This window comes from Hyla sarda, chromosome 8 (assembly GCF_029499605.1).
Source record: "Hyla sarda isolate aHylSar1 chromosome 8, aHylSar1.hap1, whole genome shotgun sequence".
NCBI classification, from domain to species: domain Eukaryota; kingdom Metazoa; phylum Chordata; class Amphibia; order Anura; family Hylidae; genus Hyla; species Hyla sarda.
Window position 1 is genome coordinate 12,838,512 of NC_079196.1, and position 16,764 is coordinate 12,855,275.

Genomic DNA, 16,764 nt, shown 5'->3' on the forward strand with positions numbered 1-16,764 from the left:
TAAGATTTTTTTTAATAGAAGTAATTTACAAATCTGTTTAACTTTCTGGCACCAGTTGATTTAAAAACAAAAAAGTTTTTCACCGGAGTACCCCTTTAACCTGTTCAGGACGCCGGGCGTATGCATACGCCCTGCATCCCGAGTCCTTAAGGACGTGGGGTGTATGCATACACCCATGGGAATTCTGGTCCCCGCCGCTAGCCGGTTGGAAACCGGACCGGAATGCCTGCCCCCCCCCCCATGTCGGCTATCGCAGAAAATCGCATGTCAATTCAGACATGCGATTTTCTGCTATTCCGGGCTGATCGGGTCTCTGGTGACCCGATCACCCGGAAAATAGGGATGATCGGAGCTGTCAGAGACAGCCCCGATCATTCTGAGGGCTAGGAGTGAGGTCGCAGTGCTGCAATCTCCTTCTATCCCATGCCATTGGTCAGAACTGATTCTGACTATGGTTGTCCATTTACTCTATCTATTTTAACATGTCTTTTGGGACTACTGGAAGGGTTGGACGGGGATAGTGGCTTGTATGTCGACATTAATAGGATCCTTTCTCAAGCCCGTAAACTGATAGCTCAGTATTGGTTGCGACCCTTACCGCCCACTATAGTAGAACTAATTGCTAAGCTGAATCACATTATTAGATTGGAGAAGGGGGTGTATACAAAAAGAAAAGCATTACATAAATTTGAATCTATCTGGGGTCCTTGGATAGATACCCCCGGGGTACCATCCACATACCTATACAGATCTTCTGTGGAAGTCCTTCTGGGGGGGTGATGGGGGCCCTGGCTGTTGATAATGTCTGTGTCTTTTTTAGCCAGCTCTCCTAATTTTTTGTTAATGCATTATGTGTGCCAGTCTGTTTGTGTCTTCCGAGTCTGTCTCCTTACTTGACCGTTTTTTTCATGTCTCTGTGCCTGTTGTACGCCATGTGTTTTACTTTTACTGTGTGATGTGTTTTATCCCTTCTATGGACCACCATTTGCCTCCTATATATGGCTACTGAGGAGAGGACACTGGGTTGGGGGGGGGGGGGAGGGACTTTGTCTATTTTGGTGTGGATGGGGGGGGAGGGTTTTGGGGAATGTCGGATTGTTTCGTATTGTATTGTATGTTTTTATTATAAAAATTTGTTTAATAAAAATTTTCTGATATAAAAAAAAAGAACTGATTCTGACCAATGGCAGAGCAGGGCAGTGGGTTGCCATGGTAATCCCCCGTTCTGCCCACCCCTGGATGTCTAGGGGAACATGGACAGAAGATGGAAGCCGGTACCTGGAGGAGAAGATGCCTGGGGACCCCCCGATCTTCGCTGGAGACAGACTGCTGGATCCTGGCTCAGGTAGGGAAGCGACGGTGGGGGGGGGGGGGATTGAAAGTAAAGTGATCTTTACTGTGGCAACCACTAGGAAGGCCAAACTGCAACTCCCAGCATGCCCAGACAGCCCAGGCATGCTGGGAGTTGTAGTTCTGTAACATAGGGCCCTTCAGATTTAGCAATTTTCATGAAATTTTTGAAAATTGCTGCTCTATAGAGATGAGCGAACTTACAGTAAATTCGATTCGTCACGAACTTCTCGGCTAGGCAGTTGATGACTTTTCCTGCATAAATTAGTTCAGCTTTCCGGTGCTCCCGTGGGCTGGAAAAGGTGGATACAGTCCTAGGAGACTCTTTCCTAGGACTGTATCCACCTTTTCCAGCCCACCGGAGCACCGTAAGCTGAACTAATTTATGCAGGAAAAGTCATCAACCGCCGAGCCGAGAAGTTCATGACGAATCGAATTTACTGTAAGTTTGCTCATCTCTACTGCTCCAGTTTGAAGCCCTCTAATTTTTTCAAAAAGCAAAAATATGTCCATTTTATGATGCCAACATAAAGTATTTGTGAATAAAAAAAAATTTTTTTGAATATCTATTTTCTTTAGAAGTAGAGAGCTTCAAAGTTAGAAAAATGCAAAATTTTCAAAATTTTTATGACATTTTGGGATTTTTCACCAAAAAAGGATGCAAGTAACGGCGAAAATTTACCACCAAAATAAAGTAGAATATGTCACGAAAAAACATGAGAATCAGAATATTCGGTAAAAGCGTTTTCGAGTTATTAATTCATAAAGCGACGGTGGTCAGAATTGCGAAAAAAGGGCTCAGTCCTTAAGGTGAAAAAGGTCTGCGTCCTTAAGGGGTTAAGCAGAAAAAGCATCATGTGTGCATGTATGTCGGCATTTTTTCCCTCCAGTCCTTCAACAGAAATCCTTAAGTCACATGATAAAAAAATCACATGACAAAAACAGCATCATGAAGGAGAAAAATGAGGGGACAGTTTTTCGTGGCTTTTTTTTATGCCACAAAAAATGCCAGACTATTGTGCCCATAGAGGGTCACTGCCAGGTCCCTTGTTATTTTATCACAAGCCCTAAGGCGTGATCCACATCACTTCACGCCTCCTACGGGTCTTCTCAAGTGGACTCCATATTGCTCCTGTTAGGACAGTCAGGCAGTCCTCCTTAAAGGGGTACTCCAGACCAAAACTTTTTTTTTTATATATATATCAACTGGCTCCGGAAAGTTAAACAGATTTGTAAAATTACTTCTATTAAAAAATCTTAATCCTTCCAATAGTTATTAGCTTCTGAAGTTGAGTTGTTATTTTCTGTCTAACTGCTCTCAGATGACTCACGTCCCGGGAGCTGTGCAGTTCCTATGGGGATATTCTCCCATCATGCACAGCTCCCGGGACGTGACATCATCATTGAGCAGTTAGACAGAAAACTTCAGAAGCTGATAACTATTGGAAGAATTAATATTTTTTAAAAGAAGTGATTTACAAATCTGTTTAACTTTCCGGAGCCAGTTGATATATATATATATATATATATATATATATATATATATATATATATATTTATTTATATATAAAAAGGTTTTGCCTGGAATACCCCTTTAATTCGGGAAGCTTGAAGAACTATGAAGCTATAATAGGATCTGTCAACAGCAGCCTCTCAGTGGTTTCCATGTAGCAACAGTACAGAAAAAAAATCTAAGTAAAACTACATAAAAATGGCCGAAAAAAAATATAATAGTGAGCTTCACATCTCACCTTGCTGTCATAACAACCAATCAGAGTTCCGCTTTTTACTTACTAAAGGAATTACGGTTGCTATGAAGAACAGGTCGATAGTAACAAGAGACAGTTTGACACTTGACAGCTATGGAGGCCTTTGTGGTTGGTGGACAGGGTTTGTTCCCCCCCCCCCCCCCCAGGATGTGGCAGTAAGGAGGAGGCCTGGGATTACTCCCTAGGTCTGTGGTCTTCAACCTGCGGACCTCCAGATGTTGCAAAACTACAACTCCCAGCATGGAGACAGACTGCTGGATCCTGGCTCAGGTAGGGAAGCGACGGTGGGGAGGGATTGAAAGTGAAAGTAAAGTGATCTTTACTGTGGCAACCACTAGGAAGGCCAAACTGCAACTCCCAGCATGCCCAGACAGCCAAAGGCTGTCTGGGCATGCTGGGAGTTGTAGTTTTGCAACATCTGGAGGTCCGCAGGTTGAAGACCACTGCCCTAGGTGATGGCCCGGCCCTCCGCCCCCATTGTATTATGACCGCTGCTTAGCAGAAAGTGATGTGATACTCTGGGTACGCTTGGATGTCATTGAATATGATGAACATGGAAGGGTTTCCTGGGTTGTCTGTGACGCTGTCATACAGGTCAGTAGAGTTAGATGGGTTCTTGGCCGGAGGAGCCACCATTCCTGACTGTCCCCCACAGAAGACTCCAGTAAGGACCCGGGCCAGGTACAGGTGCTTCTGTCCCTGTGCATCAGGTCGGGAGTAACCCCTAGCTGAGTAATTTGCATTTACAGCGAAGTACGTTCCATTTCCATACATTGCAGCTGTGAGGGGGAAAAAAACAAGAATTAGGAAAATTCTGCAAAACTACAGAAACTACAGGCATGACCGAGGGTCCCTGAGCAGGCCGGACATAGCTGGACAATGGACCCCAAAATATTTCAATAGTCTGGTGACCTCAGCTACTAAGACTTCATAACAGACAGAATGGGCATAGGGAGGCGGTGTGGCCCCTGGCCCTGTATTTCACCTCCTTTCTGTGATACCTGTGGAAATCTACATTGGCTTTATGATTAAAGCATTACAGCCATGGGCAGAGAATACCATATACTGCCCAAACTATGGGGCCCATTTGGTTAGCTCAGGTTAACCTTCTCCAGAACCAACCTGAAGGTGCTGCTGTTGCCTCTCCTAAAAGGGCTGTGAAAATGTATAAGGCCATGTTCACACGTGGAAATTTCCGTGTGAATTCCACATCGGAGATTCTGCTGCAGCAGAGTCCCATTGAATTCAACGGGATTCTGCTGCGCTGTCCACATGGCAGAATTTCCTTGCCAGCACGGAAATTCCGTTTTCCTTGTCTGCAGAAAGATATAAAAGGCTCATTCTTTCTGCGGACACCACACAGAATGTATAGGCATCTATGAGATGGCGCAGCATATTATGGCGTCCCGCAGTGTCTGGAATCTCCACACTGAGAATTCCATAGTGTGAACATAGCCACGATCACACGTCGGGATTTCCCTGCCAAATTCCACATTGGAATTCAGCCCGGAGATTCCACTGCGGCAGAGTCCCCTCACGAGAGAGAATCCCACAAAATAGGGTGGACCCTCTCTGTTTTTGGCACAGGAGCCTCTGTTACAGTCTCACCTCTCCCGCACCCTTTAACTTTGTCAAATGAATCACTTTGTCAGGTGGATTAATTTATAAACCTGAACGCCTATTTAACATTATTGTGTGCCCCCCATAAGAGTGGACATATCTGGAAGCCCCGGTTATGGGGTACACCTTCTGCTGCCATATTTGTGGGGCACTGGCTCCTCACCGTGTCTTCCTGCGTAGCCCCTGTTGAATCCATTATGATTAATATGTTTTACAGAGTTGAGGTCGGTTCCATGGAAGAGCTGCTTCTCGTTGTTCGTTGTCCCATTCCTGGTGTCGATGGTTTGTTTCTTTATCTGGTAATTTAGCCACAAATCCTTGTTCTGAATCCTTTGTATCTGTGAGGACAGAAAATTTTATATTTTACCAAGTGTAAAGTGGTTATAATGACGGAAGTAATAGGACTAGTACCCAGGACATTTGGGGGGAGATTTATCAAAACCAGTGCAGAGGAAAAAAGTTGCCCATAGCAACCAATGAGATCACTTCTTAAATTTTTCAGAGGCCTTGTTAAAAAATTAAAGAGGCAATCTGATTGGGTGCTATGGGCAACTTTTCCTCTGGACAGGTGGAATCTCCCCTAGAGATCACAGGACCAGCACCCATGACCTCAAGGGTTCACAGGATCAGCACCCGGGACCTCAAAGGTTCACAGGATCAGCACCTGGGACCTCAAGGGCTTACAGGACCATCACCCGGGACCTCAAAGGCTCACAGGACCATCACCCGGGACCTCAAAGGCTCACAGGATCAGCATCCAGAACCTCAAAGGCTCACAGGACCAGCACCCGGGACCTCAAGGGTTCACAGGACCAGCACCTGGACCCTCAAGGGTTCAAAGGACCAGCACCCAGACCCTCAAGGGTTTACAGGACCATCACCCGGGACCTCAAAGGCTCACAGGACTAGCATCTGGGACCTTAAAGGTTCACAGGACCAGCACCCGGGACCTCAAGGGTTCACAGGATCAGCACCCGGGACCTCAAGGGTTCACAGGACCAGCACCCGGGACCTCAAGGGTTCACAGGACCAGCACTCGGGACCTCAAGGGTTCACAGGACCAGCACCCGGGACCTCAAGGGTTCACAGGACCAGCACCCGGGAACTCAAGGGTTCACAGGACCAGCACCTGGGACCTCAAGGGTTCACAGGACCAGCACCTGGGACCTCAAGGGTTCACAGGACCAGCACCTGGGACCTAAAGGGTTCACAGGACCAGCACCCGGGACATTCTTTTTGCTCCTGGAAACTGCTACTAGGAACTATGAAGGAATCTTCTCCACAGGAAATTGTTGGTGAATAAAAAAATGGTGATAATGACCAAAGGGACCTGGAACCCATAGAGAAAAACACACCAGACGTCTCAGCCCTGGGTGCCAAAATCAGACATCATAATAGTGGACCTATTTTGATCTTTGCTATGGGACGCCCTTTCCTCTATGTATGCCATAGCATGCAAGGATGATCATACAAGGAATGTAGAAGTGGAGGGATGACTATATACACATAACATAAATAAAGAAAAAAACAACTGGCTAGTGCTCCGGGATATGTGACACAATATTCCAATATAAGCCCAAAATTATTGATAGTTAACTTACTCCACGATGGGGATGTGGGACTATCTCACTCTCCCCACTCCTGCTAGGCTCCATGTAATCCACGTAATATCTTGAATCACTGTAACCTCCCGGCCGGCCAGGCAGGCAGAATGGGGCAAACTGACACTAAAGATAGCGCCAGACGCAGGAATGCTGATTAAGGGGTTTATCAAATATGTACATACAGAGTCCAAAGGATAAGGCAACAGCAAGTCCAATAAATAGGCAGGGATAGGCACTTAGCAGTTCATGATACACGACCAGAATACAACCCTGCTGAGGCATCAGGTGTGGCTTCTTTATATCGGGAGGGTCTTGCAGGGATTGGAAGGGGAATCCTTAGGGGTTTCACAGAAGGGAAATAGTTAGCTTGCTTAAAACTTAACTTTTAGTAGTGTTTAGTAGTAAGATAAATGGTCCTCAAAGTACAAAAATAATTGGTAATAAGTATAGGTGAAGAGGAGCTCAGATAAATGTTATAGGGCTCAAAACTTCCCCCATTAAAGAAAATAAACAAGGATATGCAGCTGTGATACAATAACCGCCTGTTAGTGTGGAAAATAAGATGTCCGGTCCGGTGGGGACCACTCACTCAGACCCTAGGATACCGTCCTTGATGTGGGATGAAGGACCTGGGTGGCCGTATGATGAAGGCTAGTCCCCTCCTGGCAGCAGCCAATCATTAGGGAGCACACGCGACAGCCCTTAAAAACACAGCCAGGGCTCGCTAGTGGAAACAGCAGCAAGACACACATCAGAGCAGAAAATGCAGCAGAAACATGGCGCCGAGAATGTTGCACAATGCTAGTAAGACCCAGGACACATGGTATGCTAGTGGTTGTCAACAAACAGCATTAGATCCACAATCCGGCTGACTCTGGTGGAATTATGAGATAATTCAAACAGTCAAAACAACCTTCTCCCTATTAGGGTCCGGTAGTTTATTAATGTATAAAACAAAAAAATCCCATATAAAACATAGACCCTTAGGAGCAAAGCGTTTCGGGGGTAAAAGCAAGATCCCCCATCTTTAGAAACTAAACAATCTAATAAATCCACACTCTATTTCTCTGGGCCCACGCTACAGGAAGAAACAAGTTCTGGGGCGTCCGTGTCATGTGATGCCGCTCTCCGCTCAGCCGATGCACTCAGTGGAGCGCATGCACATTTCCGGCCGCAGCAGTGGAAAGCGATGCTATGTCCTGGTCTCAGCTGTTGGAACACATCCCCCCCCTTGGTGGTGGGACACATGGCATCGCATGCGCACCCTCCCAAGGAGCCATAGAAAACCCACAATTGGGCCGTGTTACCTCACACTATTGGATCTTACAACTGGATCCATGACCCTACATCAGGCTGATGAATGAAATAATATCCAATGGATGTATTTTCTTCATACACATTACATTTAATTAGTACACACCCCCATATATATAATCCTAAAAGTCCATCTAGGTTCATTAATCCATAAATCATATAAACATCATAAGTAAATCATATATACACTCAATCATAATAAATTAATAATAAATAGTTTTCATGATACTGAATTCATAATTCCTAACAAAATATATGATGCCCAACAATACCTATAGTTTATCTACAGGACAAATAGAACAATCGTGCCTCATCTCCCCCTCATAGGTCTCAAATAATAATTAGGAAACTAATCATGATACCAATATACTATATATACATTGTAAGAATATTTAATAAACTTGTTCTAACTCAATGGGCTCAATGTGCCCGTACGAAAGATCCAAAATGTCTCCCAGTTGTTAAAATACTTGGTATCCATATTTTCCATCCTTTCCAAAGGGGGTCACTGATAGTAAAGTATATATATTTTTTTTTTATGGTGTTCTACAAAATGTCACTATACACTAATGTGATGTCCTAGTATGGGATGTGACCCGTACTATCCTTCATCCCTATCAGGCAGAGTCCATGCATGTCCCCGGGGCTCTCCTGCAGCAAACCCCATTGTATATACAAGTTATGTGTTATAAATGTAATATCCCTTTAAGTGTTTGTACCACATGATTGTTACTTAGAGAACCCCACTTACCAGGTGAGCTCCTCGGTGACCTATGGGCTCGTTGCATAGCCCCCCTATATAACAAGGTCAGGAGCTGCAATCTCTCTTCTTTTAGCTCATGGCTACTTCTGCTGAGGTCAAGTGAAGTCAATTGTTCCAGTGTCTGTGTCCAGAGCATTGGAGGCCTCAAGCCTGAATTCCTGCAGCCACAAGTCTGTCATCTGTAAGTCATCTTTATTGTCTGTCACCATCTCAAGTCAGTCAAGTCATCTGTAGTCACCGTGGCCTGCACTAAAGTCAGTCTAACTACTGCAAGTCCCAGCAAGCCTGCGAGGTCCCCCTGTGTCACTGGTCACTTCTCTGGGATATTGGCCGAACTGCTTAGACTGTACTGTGGTACCCCGGCGGTGTAGTGCAGGTAGTAGTAGAGGCCGGGGGTAATAGCCCAGGGACAGATGGTCGTATAATCCCTTGTAGTGTTCGTGACGCCAGGATGTGGTTGTATGGTGTACGGCACCGCCGACAACCAACCCAGAAATGGCATATATTAAATGAGAGTCCAAAGCAGGTTTTGATGCATCTGGAAGTTTATTGAAGAAGGCCGTATAACATTTCTTACAGATAGCCAACTTCCACAGAGGCGACCGGGACACAGAGAACCTCTCAGGCTTGGACTTGTAGTGATAATAATGATGATGCAGCCACTGTGCTACTGTTATGACTTTGGTAGGAACAGTAGAGACTTGTAGACATAGATGAGGCAGATTAGATGTGGCTGCAGACTTGTAGGTGTTGGCCTAGCTGGACTGGATGGAGCTTGTACAGGACTGGTGCTTTACTGTCCAGGAACCAAGAGAGAGAGAGAGTGGAGACTACAGTCCTTTATATATCAGGGGCTGGACTGAAGCCCATTGGTAGCTGGTTCCTGTGGTTACCTGTGCCCCTTGAACTCTGGGTATCAGGTGATTACATATCACATGACCATGTCATATGACCTTAGGAAGGTCCTATAGAGTTTACAAATCCTAATAACCTTTGCACACAGTTTATTGTGGTGTCCCAGTACAGGACATGGTCCTGTACCATCCCTAAGTCCCATCAGGAAGACTCCCTGCAGTCCATAGGCCTCTCCTGCAGGGCCCACCCCTTGCTCACCTTCTATTGTCTCATATAAATGCATTGTATATATATTGTGTACATATTGTTCATTATACATAAAGTTGTACAAATGTATAGAGGTTAGCCATGTGAACCACTGTCATGTGACACTACCCAGAGTGCCATGGGTACAGGAACTCCAGGCTTAGCAACCAATGGGCTTTAGTCCAGCCTCCTTAGTATATAAGGGGCTGTAGTCTCTAAATTCACTCTCTTGTTCCTGCACTATCTTAGATCTTATCTCCAGGATTTCAGCACAATACCTGGACTATCTAAATTCATCTCATCTAGGCCAAAGCCTAAAGAACCTGCAGCCACTTCAAAACGTGAGTTATCAAGCTCTATCTACAATTCTAGTGACTACTACTCAACTCAAGAATATTATTAGTAGCACAGTGGCCTGCATAAATCATCTCGATACTACAAGTCCCAGCAAGCCTGTGAGGTATCCTGCATCCTGGTTGCCTCTAGAGAAACTGCATCATTGTAAAGACTGTTTAATAAGAATTCCATGTAAAAGTTCCAGTTCTTGCATAATCTTCTGTGCACATTCCTTTATTACAAAACCATTTTGGGTTGGTTGACGGCGGTAACCATACCGGAATAACCACATCCTGGCATCACGAATAATCAGGGGTTAATAACAACCTTACTCCACTGGGTTAATACCACCAGACCCTGCTACACTATTGCAACACCCCAGCACCACATTATATTCCCTGTACAATACCGATAATAAACATACATAATTAATGTACAATAGAAACCATAATAATGACCTAGGGGGATCCTGCAGGAGAGCCCTGTGGACTTGAGGGACTCTACCTGAGGGGACTTTGGGAACTGTACGGAACCATGTTCTGTACCGGGACACGACAGTACCTTCTGTCTTGCCTCAGTAAGGCTACCGTTATCCTTAATCTGGCCTTGGACTCTTTTATTGCCCCTGCCAAGCCTAGGATCAGCGGTACTACCTTTCGGGTGGTTTAGGCTAAACCACGCCCTGGCATCACGACAAGAAGGGGTTAATGCCATCTACCCCTTGGGCCATAACATCTTCCCCGCATCTACCTTACACTACACCCGTGGCACCACAGTAGGTTCAAGGTGTCCTCTGGTAATATTGGAACGATGCAGGTTTACTTTTTGTCGAAGACAGTTTTTTGTGGATCCAATGTATGTTAATTTCCAAGGACATTCTAACAAATATACTACAAATGTACTCTCACAGCCTAGATGTTGATATATGTAGCATGGAGATGGTTCACCCGATATACACACAACAAATAGACAAAGGGTGGACAGTAAGCTTCTTTATTGTTTTGTCCATTTTACTCTGGGCAATGCTTATCTTTGACCAGCCCAATCCAAGAACAGCAGACTCTGGAGGACGGCTCTGGCAGCCATTGTGTTATGTGTACGACCAGCGTTATGTTGAGATCCCCTCTACGTGTACGCCGGTCACACACACCAGACAAGGCAGGACATTTGTGCTTGAGTACAATTTGTCCATTGCTTTGTGGTCCCAGAGATCAGCGGCTCCCGGTAGTGTCATTACCTGATTTGTCATCACATTGGGCTAGTAAGTGTGTAAGTTGGATTTTTTGTGCCGAATTAAAGGGGTACTACTGTGGAAAACTTTTTTTTTTTTTTAAAGCAACTGGTGCCAGAAAGTTAAACAGATTTGTAAATTACTTCTATAAAAAAAAAAAAAAAATTTTAATCCTTCCAGTACTTTTTAGGGGCTGTATACTACAGACGAAATGTTTATCTTTTTGGATTTCTCTTATGTCACGAGCACAGTGCTCTCTGCTGACCTCTGCTGTTCATTTTAGGAAATGTCCAGAGCAGGAGAAAATCCCCATAGCAAACATATGCAGCTCTGGACAGTTCCTAAAATGGACAGCAGAGGTCAGCAGAGAGCATCGTGGTCGTGACATAAGAGAAATCCAAAAATATAAAACATTTCCTCTGTAGTTTACAGCCCCTAAAAAGTACTGGAAGGATTAAGATTTTTTAATAGAAGTAGTTTACAAATCTGTTTAACTTTCTGGCACCAGTTGGTCAAAAAAAAAAAAAAAAGTTTTTCACGGTAGTACCCCTTTAACCCCTTAAGGACCGGGGTTTTTTCCGTTTTTGCATTTTCGTTTGCCTTTAAAAAATCATAACTCTTTCAATTTTGCACCTAAAAATCCATATGATGGCTTATTTTTTGCGCTACCAATTCTACTTTGCAATGACATCAGTCATTTTGCCCAAAAATCATTGTGCGACAAAATTGAAAAATAAACGCCGTTTTGTAATTTTTGGGGGCTTCCGTTTCTACGTAGTACATTTTTCGGTAAAAATGACACCTGATATTTATTCTGTAGGTCCATACGATTAAAATGATCCCCTACTTATATAGGTTTGATTTTGTCGCACTTCTGGAAAAAATCATAACTACATGCAGGAAAATGTATACTGTTACGCCGAGCGCTCCGGGTCCCCGCTCCTCCCCGGAGCGCTCGCTACACTCTCCCCGCTGCAGCGCTCCGGTCAGATCCACTGACCCGGGGCGCTGCGATTCCGCTTCCAGCCGGGATGCGATTCGCGATGCGGGTAGCGCCCGCTCGCGATGCGCACCCCGGCTCCCGTACCTGACTCGCTCTCCCTCGGTCCTGTCCCGGCGCGCGCGGCCCCGCTCCCTAGGGCGCGCGCGCCGGGTCTTTGCGATTTAAAGGGCCACTGCGCCGCTGATTGGCGCAGTGATCCCAATTAGTGTGTTCACCTGTGCACTTCCCTATATCACCTCACTTCCCCTGCACTCCCTTGCCGGATCTTGTTGCCATCGTGCCAGTGAAAGCGTTTCCTTGTGTGTTCCTAGCCTGTGTTCCAGACCTCCTGCCGTTGCCCCTGACTACGATCCTTGCTGCCTGCCCCGACCTTCTGCTACGTCCGACCTTGCTTCTGTCTACTCCCTTGTACCGCGCCTATCTTCAGCAGCCAGAGAGGTGAGCCGTTGCTAGTGGATACGACCTGGTCACTACCGCCGCAGCAAGACCATCCCGCTTTGCGGCGGGCTCTGGTGAAAACCAGTAGTGACTTAGAACCGATCCACTAGCACGGTCCACGCCAATCCCTCTCTGGCACAGAGGATCCACTACCTGCCAGCCGGCATCGTGACAGTAGATCCGGCCATGGATCCCGCTGAAGTTCCTCTGCCAGTTGTCGCTGACCTTACCACGGTGGTCGCCCAGCAGTCACAACAGATAGCGCAACAAGGCCAACAGCTGTCTCAACTGACCGTTATGCTACAACAGTTACTACCACAGCTTCAGCAGTCATCTCCTCCGCCAGCTCCTGCACCTCCTCCGCAGCGAGTGGCCGCTCCTGGTCTACGCCTATCCTTGCCGGATAAATTTGATGGGGACTCTAAGTTTTGCCGTGGCTTTCTTTCGCAATGTTCCCTGCACTTAGAGATGATGTCGGACCAGTTTCCCACTGAAAGGTCTAAGGTGGCTTTCGTAGTCAGCCTTCTGTCTGGAAAAGCCCTGTCTTGGGCCACACCGCTCTGGGACCGCAATGACCCCGTCACTGCCTCTGTACACTCCTTCTTCTCGGAAATCCGAAGTGTCTTTGAGGAACCTGCCCGAGCCTCTTCTGCTGAGACTGCCCTGTTGAACCTGGTCCAGGGTAATTCTTCCGTTGGCGAGTATGCCGTACAATTCCGTACTCTTGCTTCAGAATTATCCTGGAATAATGAGGCCCTCTGCGCGACCTTTAAAAAAGGCCTATCCAGCAACATTAAAGATGTTCTGGCCGCACGAGAAATTCCTGCTAATCTACATGAACTCATTCACCTAGCCACTCGCATTGACATGCGTTTTTCCGAAAGGCGTCAGGAGCTCCGCCAAGATATGGACTCTGTTCGCACGAGGCGTTTCTTCTCCTCGGCTCCTCTCTCCTCTGGTCCCCTGCAATCCGTTCCTGTGCCTCCCGCCGTGGAGGCTATGCAGGTCGACCGGTCTCGCCTGACACCTCAAGAGAGGACACGACGCCGCATGGAGAACCTCTGCCTGTACTGTGCTAGTACCGAACACTTCCTGAGGGATTGTCCTATCCGTCCTCCCCGCCTGGAAAGACGTACGCTGACTCCGCACAAAGGTGAGACAGTCCTTGATGTCTACTCTGCTTCTCCACGTCTTACTGTGCCTGTGCGGATGTCTGCCTCTGCCTTCTCCTTCTCTACTGTGGCCTTCTTGGACTCTGGATCTGCAGGAAATTTTATTTTGGCCTCTCTCGTCAACAGGTTCAACATCCCAGTGACCAGTCTCGCCAGACCCCTTTACATCAATTGTGTAAACAATGAAAGATTGGACTGTACCATACGTTTCCGCACGGAGCCCCTTCTAATGAGCATCGGATCTCATCACGAGAGGATTGAACTTTTGGTCCTCCCCAATTGCACCTCGGAAATTCTCCTTGGACTTCCCTGGCTTCAACTTCATTCCCCAACCCTGGATTGGTCCACTGGGGAGATCAAGAGTTGGGGGCCCTCTTGTTCCAAGGACTGTCTAAAACCGGTTCCCAGTAACCCTTGCCGTGACTCTGTGGTTCCTCCAGTAACCGTTCTCCCTAAGGCCTATATGGACTTCGCGGATGTTTTCTGCAAAAAACAAGCTGAGACTCTACCTCCTCACAGGCCTTATGATTGTCCTATCGACCTCCTCCCGGGCACTACTCCACCCCGGGGCAGAATTTATCCTCTCTCTGCCCCAGAGACTCTTGCCATGTCTGAATACGTCCAGGAAAATTTAAAAAAGGGCTTTATCCGTAAATCCTCCTCTCCTGCCGGAGCCGGATTTTTCTTTGTGTCCAAAAAAGATGGCTCCCTACGTCCTTGCATTGACTACCGCGGTCTTAATAAAATCACGGTTAAGAACCGCTACCCCCTACCCCTCATCTCTGAACTCTTTGATCGCCTCCAAGGTGCCCACATCTTTACTAAACTGGACTTAAGAGGTGCCTATAACCTCATCCGCATCAGAGAGGGGGATGAGTGGAAAACGGCATTTAACACCAGAGATGGACACTTTGAGTATCTGGTCATGCCCTTTGGCCTGTGCAACGCCCCTGCTGTCTTCCAAGACTTTGTTAATGAAATTTTTCGTGATCTGTTATACTCCTGTGTTGTTGTATATCTGGACGATATCCTAATTTTTTCTGCCAATCTAGAAGAACACCGCCAGCATGTCCGTATGGTTCTTCAGAGACTTCGTGACAATCAACTCTATGCCAAAATTGAGAAATGTCTGTTTGAATGCCAATCTCTTCCTTTTCTAGGATATTTGGTCTCTGGCCAGGGACTACAAATGGATCCAGACAAACTCTCTGCCGTCTTAGATTGGCCACGCCCCTCCGGACTCCGTGCTATCCAACGCTTTTTGGGGTTCGCCAATTATTACAGGCAATTTATTCCACATTTTTCTACCGTTGTGGCTCCTATCGTGGCTTTAACCAAAAAAAATGCCGATCCCAAGTCTTGGCCTCCTCAAGCGGAAGACGCCTTTAAACGACTCAAGTCTGCCTTTTCTTCGGCTCCCGTGCTCTCCAGACCTGACCCTTCCAAACCCTTCCTATTGGAGGTTGATGCCTCCTCAGTGGGAGCTGGAGCTGTTCTTCTACAAAAAAATTCTTCCGGGCATGCTGTCACTTGTGGTTTTTTTTCTAGGACCTTCTCTCCGGCGGAGAGGAACTACTCCATCGGGGATCGAGAGCTTCTAGCCATCAAATTAGCACTTGAGGAATGGAGGCATCTGCTGGAGGGATCAAGATTTCCAGTTATTATTTACACCGACCACAAGAACCTCTCCTACCTCCAGTCTGCCCAACGGCTGAATCCTCGCCAGGCCCGGTGGTCTCTGTTCTTTGCCCGATTTAATTTTGAGATTCACTTTCGGCCTGCCGATAAGAACATTAGGGCCGATGCTCTCTCTCGTTCCTCGGATGCCTCAGAAGTTGAACTCTCTCCGCAACACATCATTTCACCTGACTGCCTGATCTCCACTTCTCCAGCCTCCATCAGGCAAACTCCTCCAGGAAAGACCTTTGTTTCTCCACGCCAACGCCTCGGAATCCTCAAATGGGGTCACTCCTCCCATCTCGCAGGTCATGTGGGCATCAAGAAATCTGTGCAACTCATCTCCCGCTTCTATTGGTGGCCGACTCTGGAGACGGATGTTGTGGACTTTGTGCGAGCCTGCACTATCTGTGCCCGGGATAAGACTCCTCGTCAGAAGCCCGCTGGTCTTCTTCATCCCCTGCCTGTCCCCGAACAGCCTTGGTCTCTGATTGGTATGGATTTTATTACTGATTTACCCCCTTCCCGTGGCAACACTGTTATTTGGGTGGTCGTTGATCGATTCTCCAAAATGGCACATTTCATCCCTCTTCCTGGTCTTCCTTCAGCGCCTCAGTTGGCTAAACAATTTTTTGTACACATTTTTCGTCTTCACGGGTTGCCTACGCAGATCGTCTCGGATAGAGGCGTCCAATTCGTGTCTAAATTCTGGAGGGCTCTCTGTAAACAACTCAAGATTAAATTAAATTTTTCTTCTGCATATCATCCCCAGTCCAATGGACAAGTAGAAAGAATTAACCAGGTCTTGGGTGATTATTTGCGACATTTTGTTTCCTCCCGCCAGGATGACTGGGCAGATCTCCTTCCATGGGCCGAATTCTCGTATAACTTCAGAGTCTCTGAATCTTCCTCCAAATCCCCATTTTTCGTGGTGTACGGCCGTCACCCTCTTCCCCCCCTCCCTACCCCCTTGCCCTCTGGTCTGCCCGCTGTGGATGAAATTTCTCGTGACCTTTCCATCATATGGAGAGAGACCCAAAATTCTCTCTTACAGGCTTCATCACGCATGAAGAAGTTCGCGGATAAGAAAAGAAGAGCCCCTCCCATTTTTTCCCCTGGAGACAAGGTATGGCTCTCCGCTAAATATGTCCGCTTCCGTGTCCCTAGCTACAAGTTGGGACCACGCTATCTTGGTCCTTTCAAAGTTTTGTGTCAGATTAATCCTGTCTCTTACAAACTTCTTCTTCCTCCTTCTCTTCGTATCCCTAATGCCTTTCACGTTTCTCTTCTTAAACCACTCATCCTCAACCGTTTTTCTCCCAAATCTGTTCCTCCCACTCCTGTTTCCGGCTCCTCGGACATCTTCTCTGTCAAAGAGATCTTAGC

General features: G+C 46.6%; 1 protein-coding gene across 1 annotated transcript in view; it reads right to left on the reverse strand.

Moving 5' to 3' along the window:
* Positions 1 to 2,974: 2,974 nt before the first annotated feature.
* The window catches only part of LOC130283808 (protein mono-ADP-ribosyltransferase PARP14-like), a 74,983-nt gene continuing 61,193 nt past the window's right edge, over positions 2,975 to 16,764 (reverse strand). Inside the window, exons 16-17 of the mRNA XM_056533317.1 lie at positions 4,903 to 5,077; positions 2,975 to 3,898 (exon numbers count right to left, since the gene is read on the reverse strand). Of these exons, the coding sequence (XP_056389292.1) occupies positions 3,615 to 3,898; positions 4,903 to 5,077 (459 nt within the window). The 3' untranslated portion in view covers positions 2,975 to 3,614. The remainder of the gene's footprint in view (positions 3,899 to 4,902; positions 5,078 to 16,764) is intronic.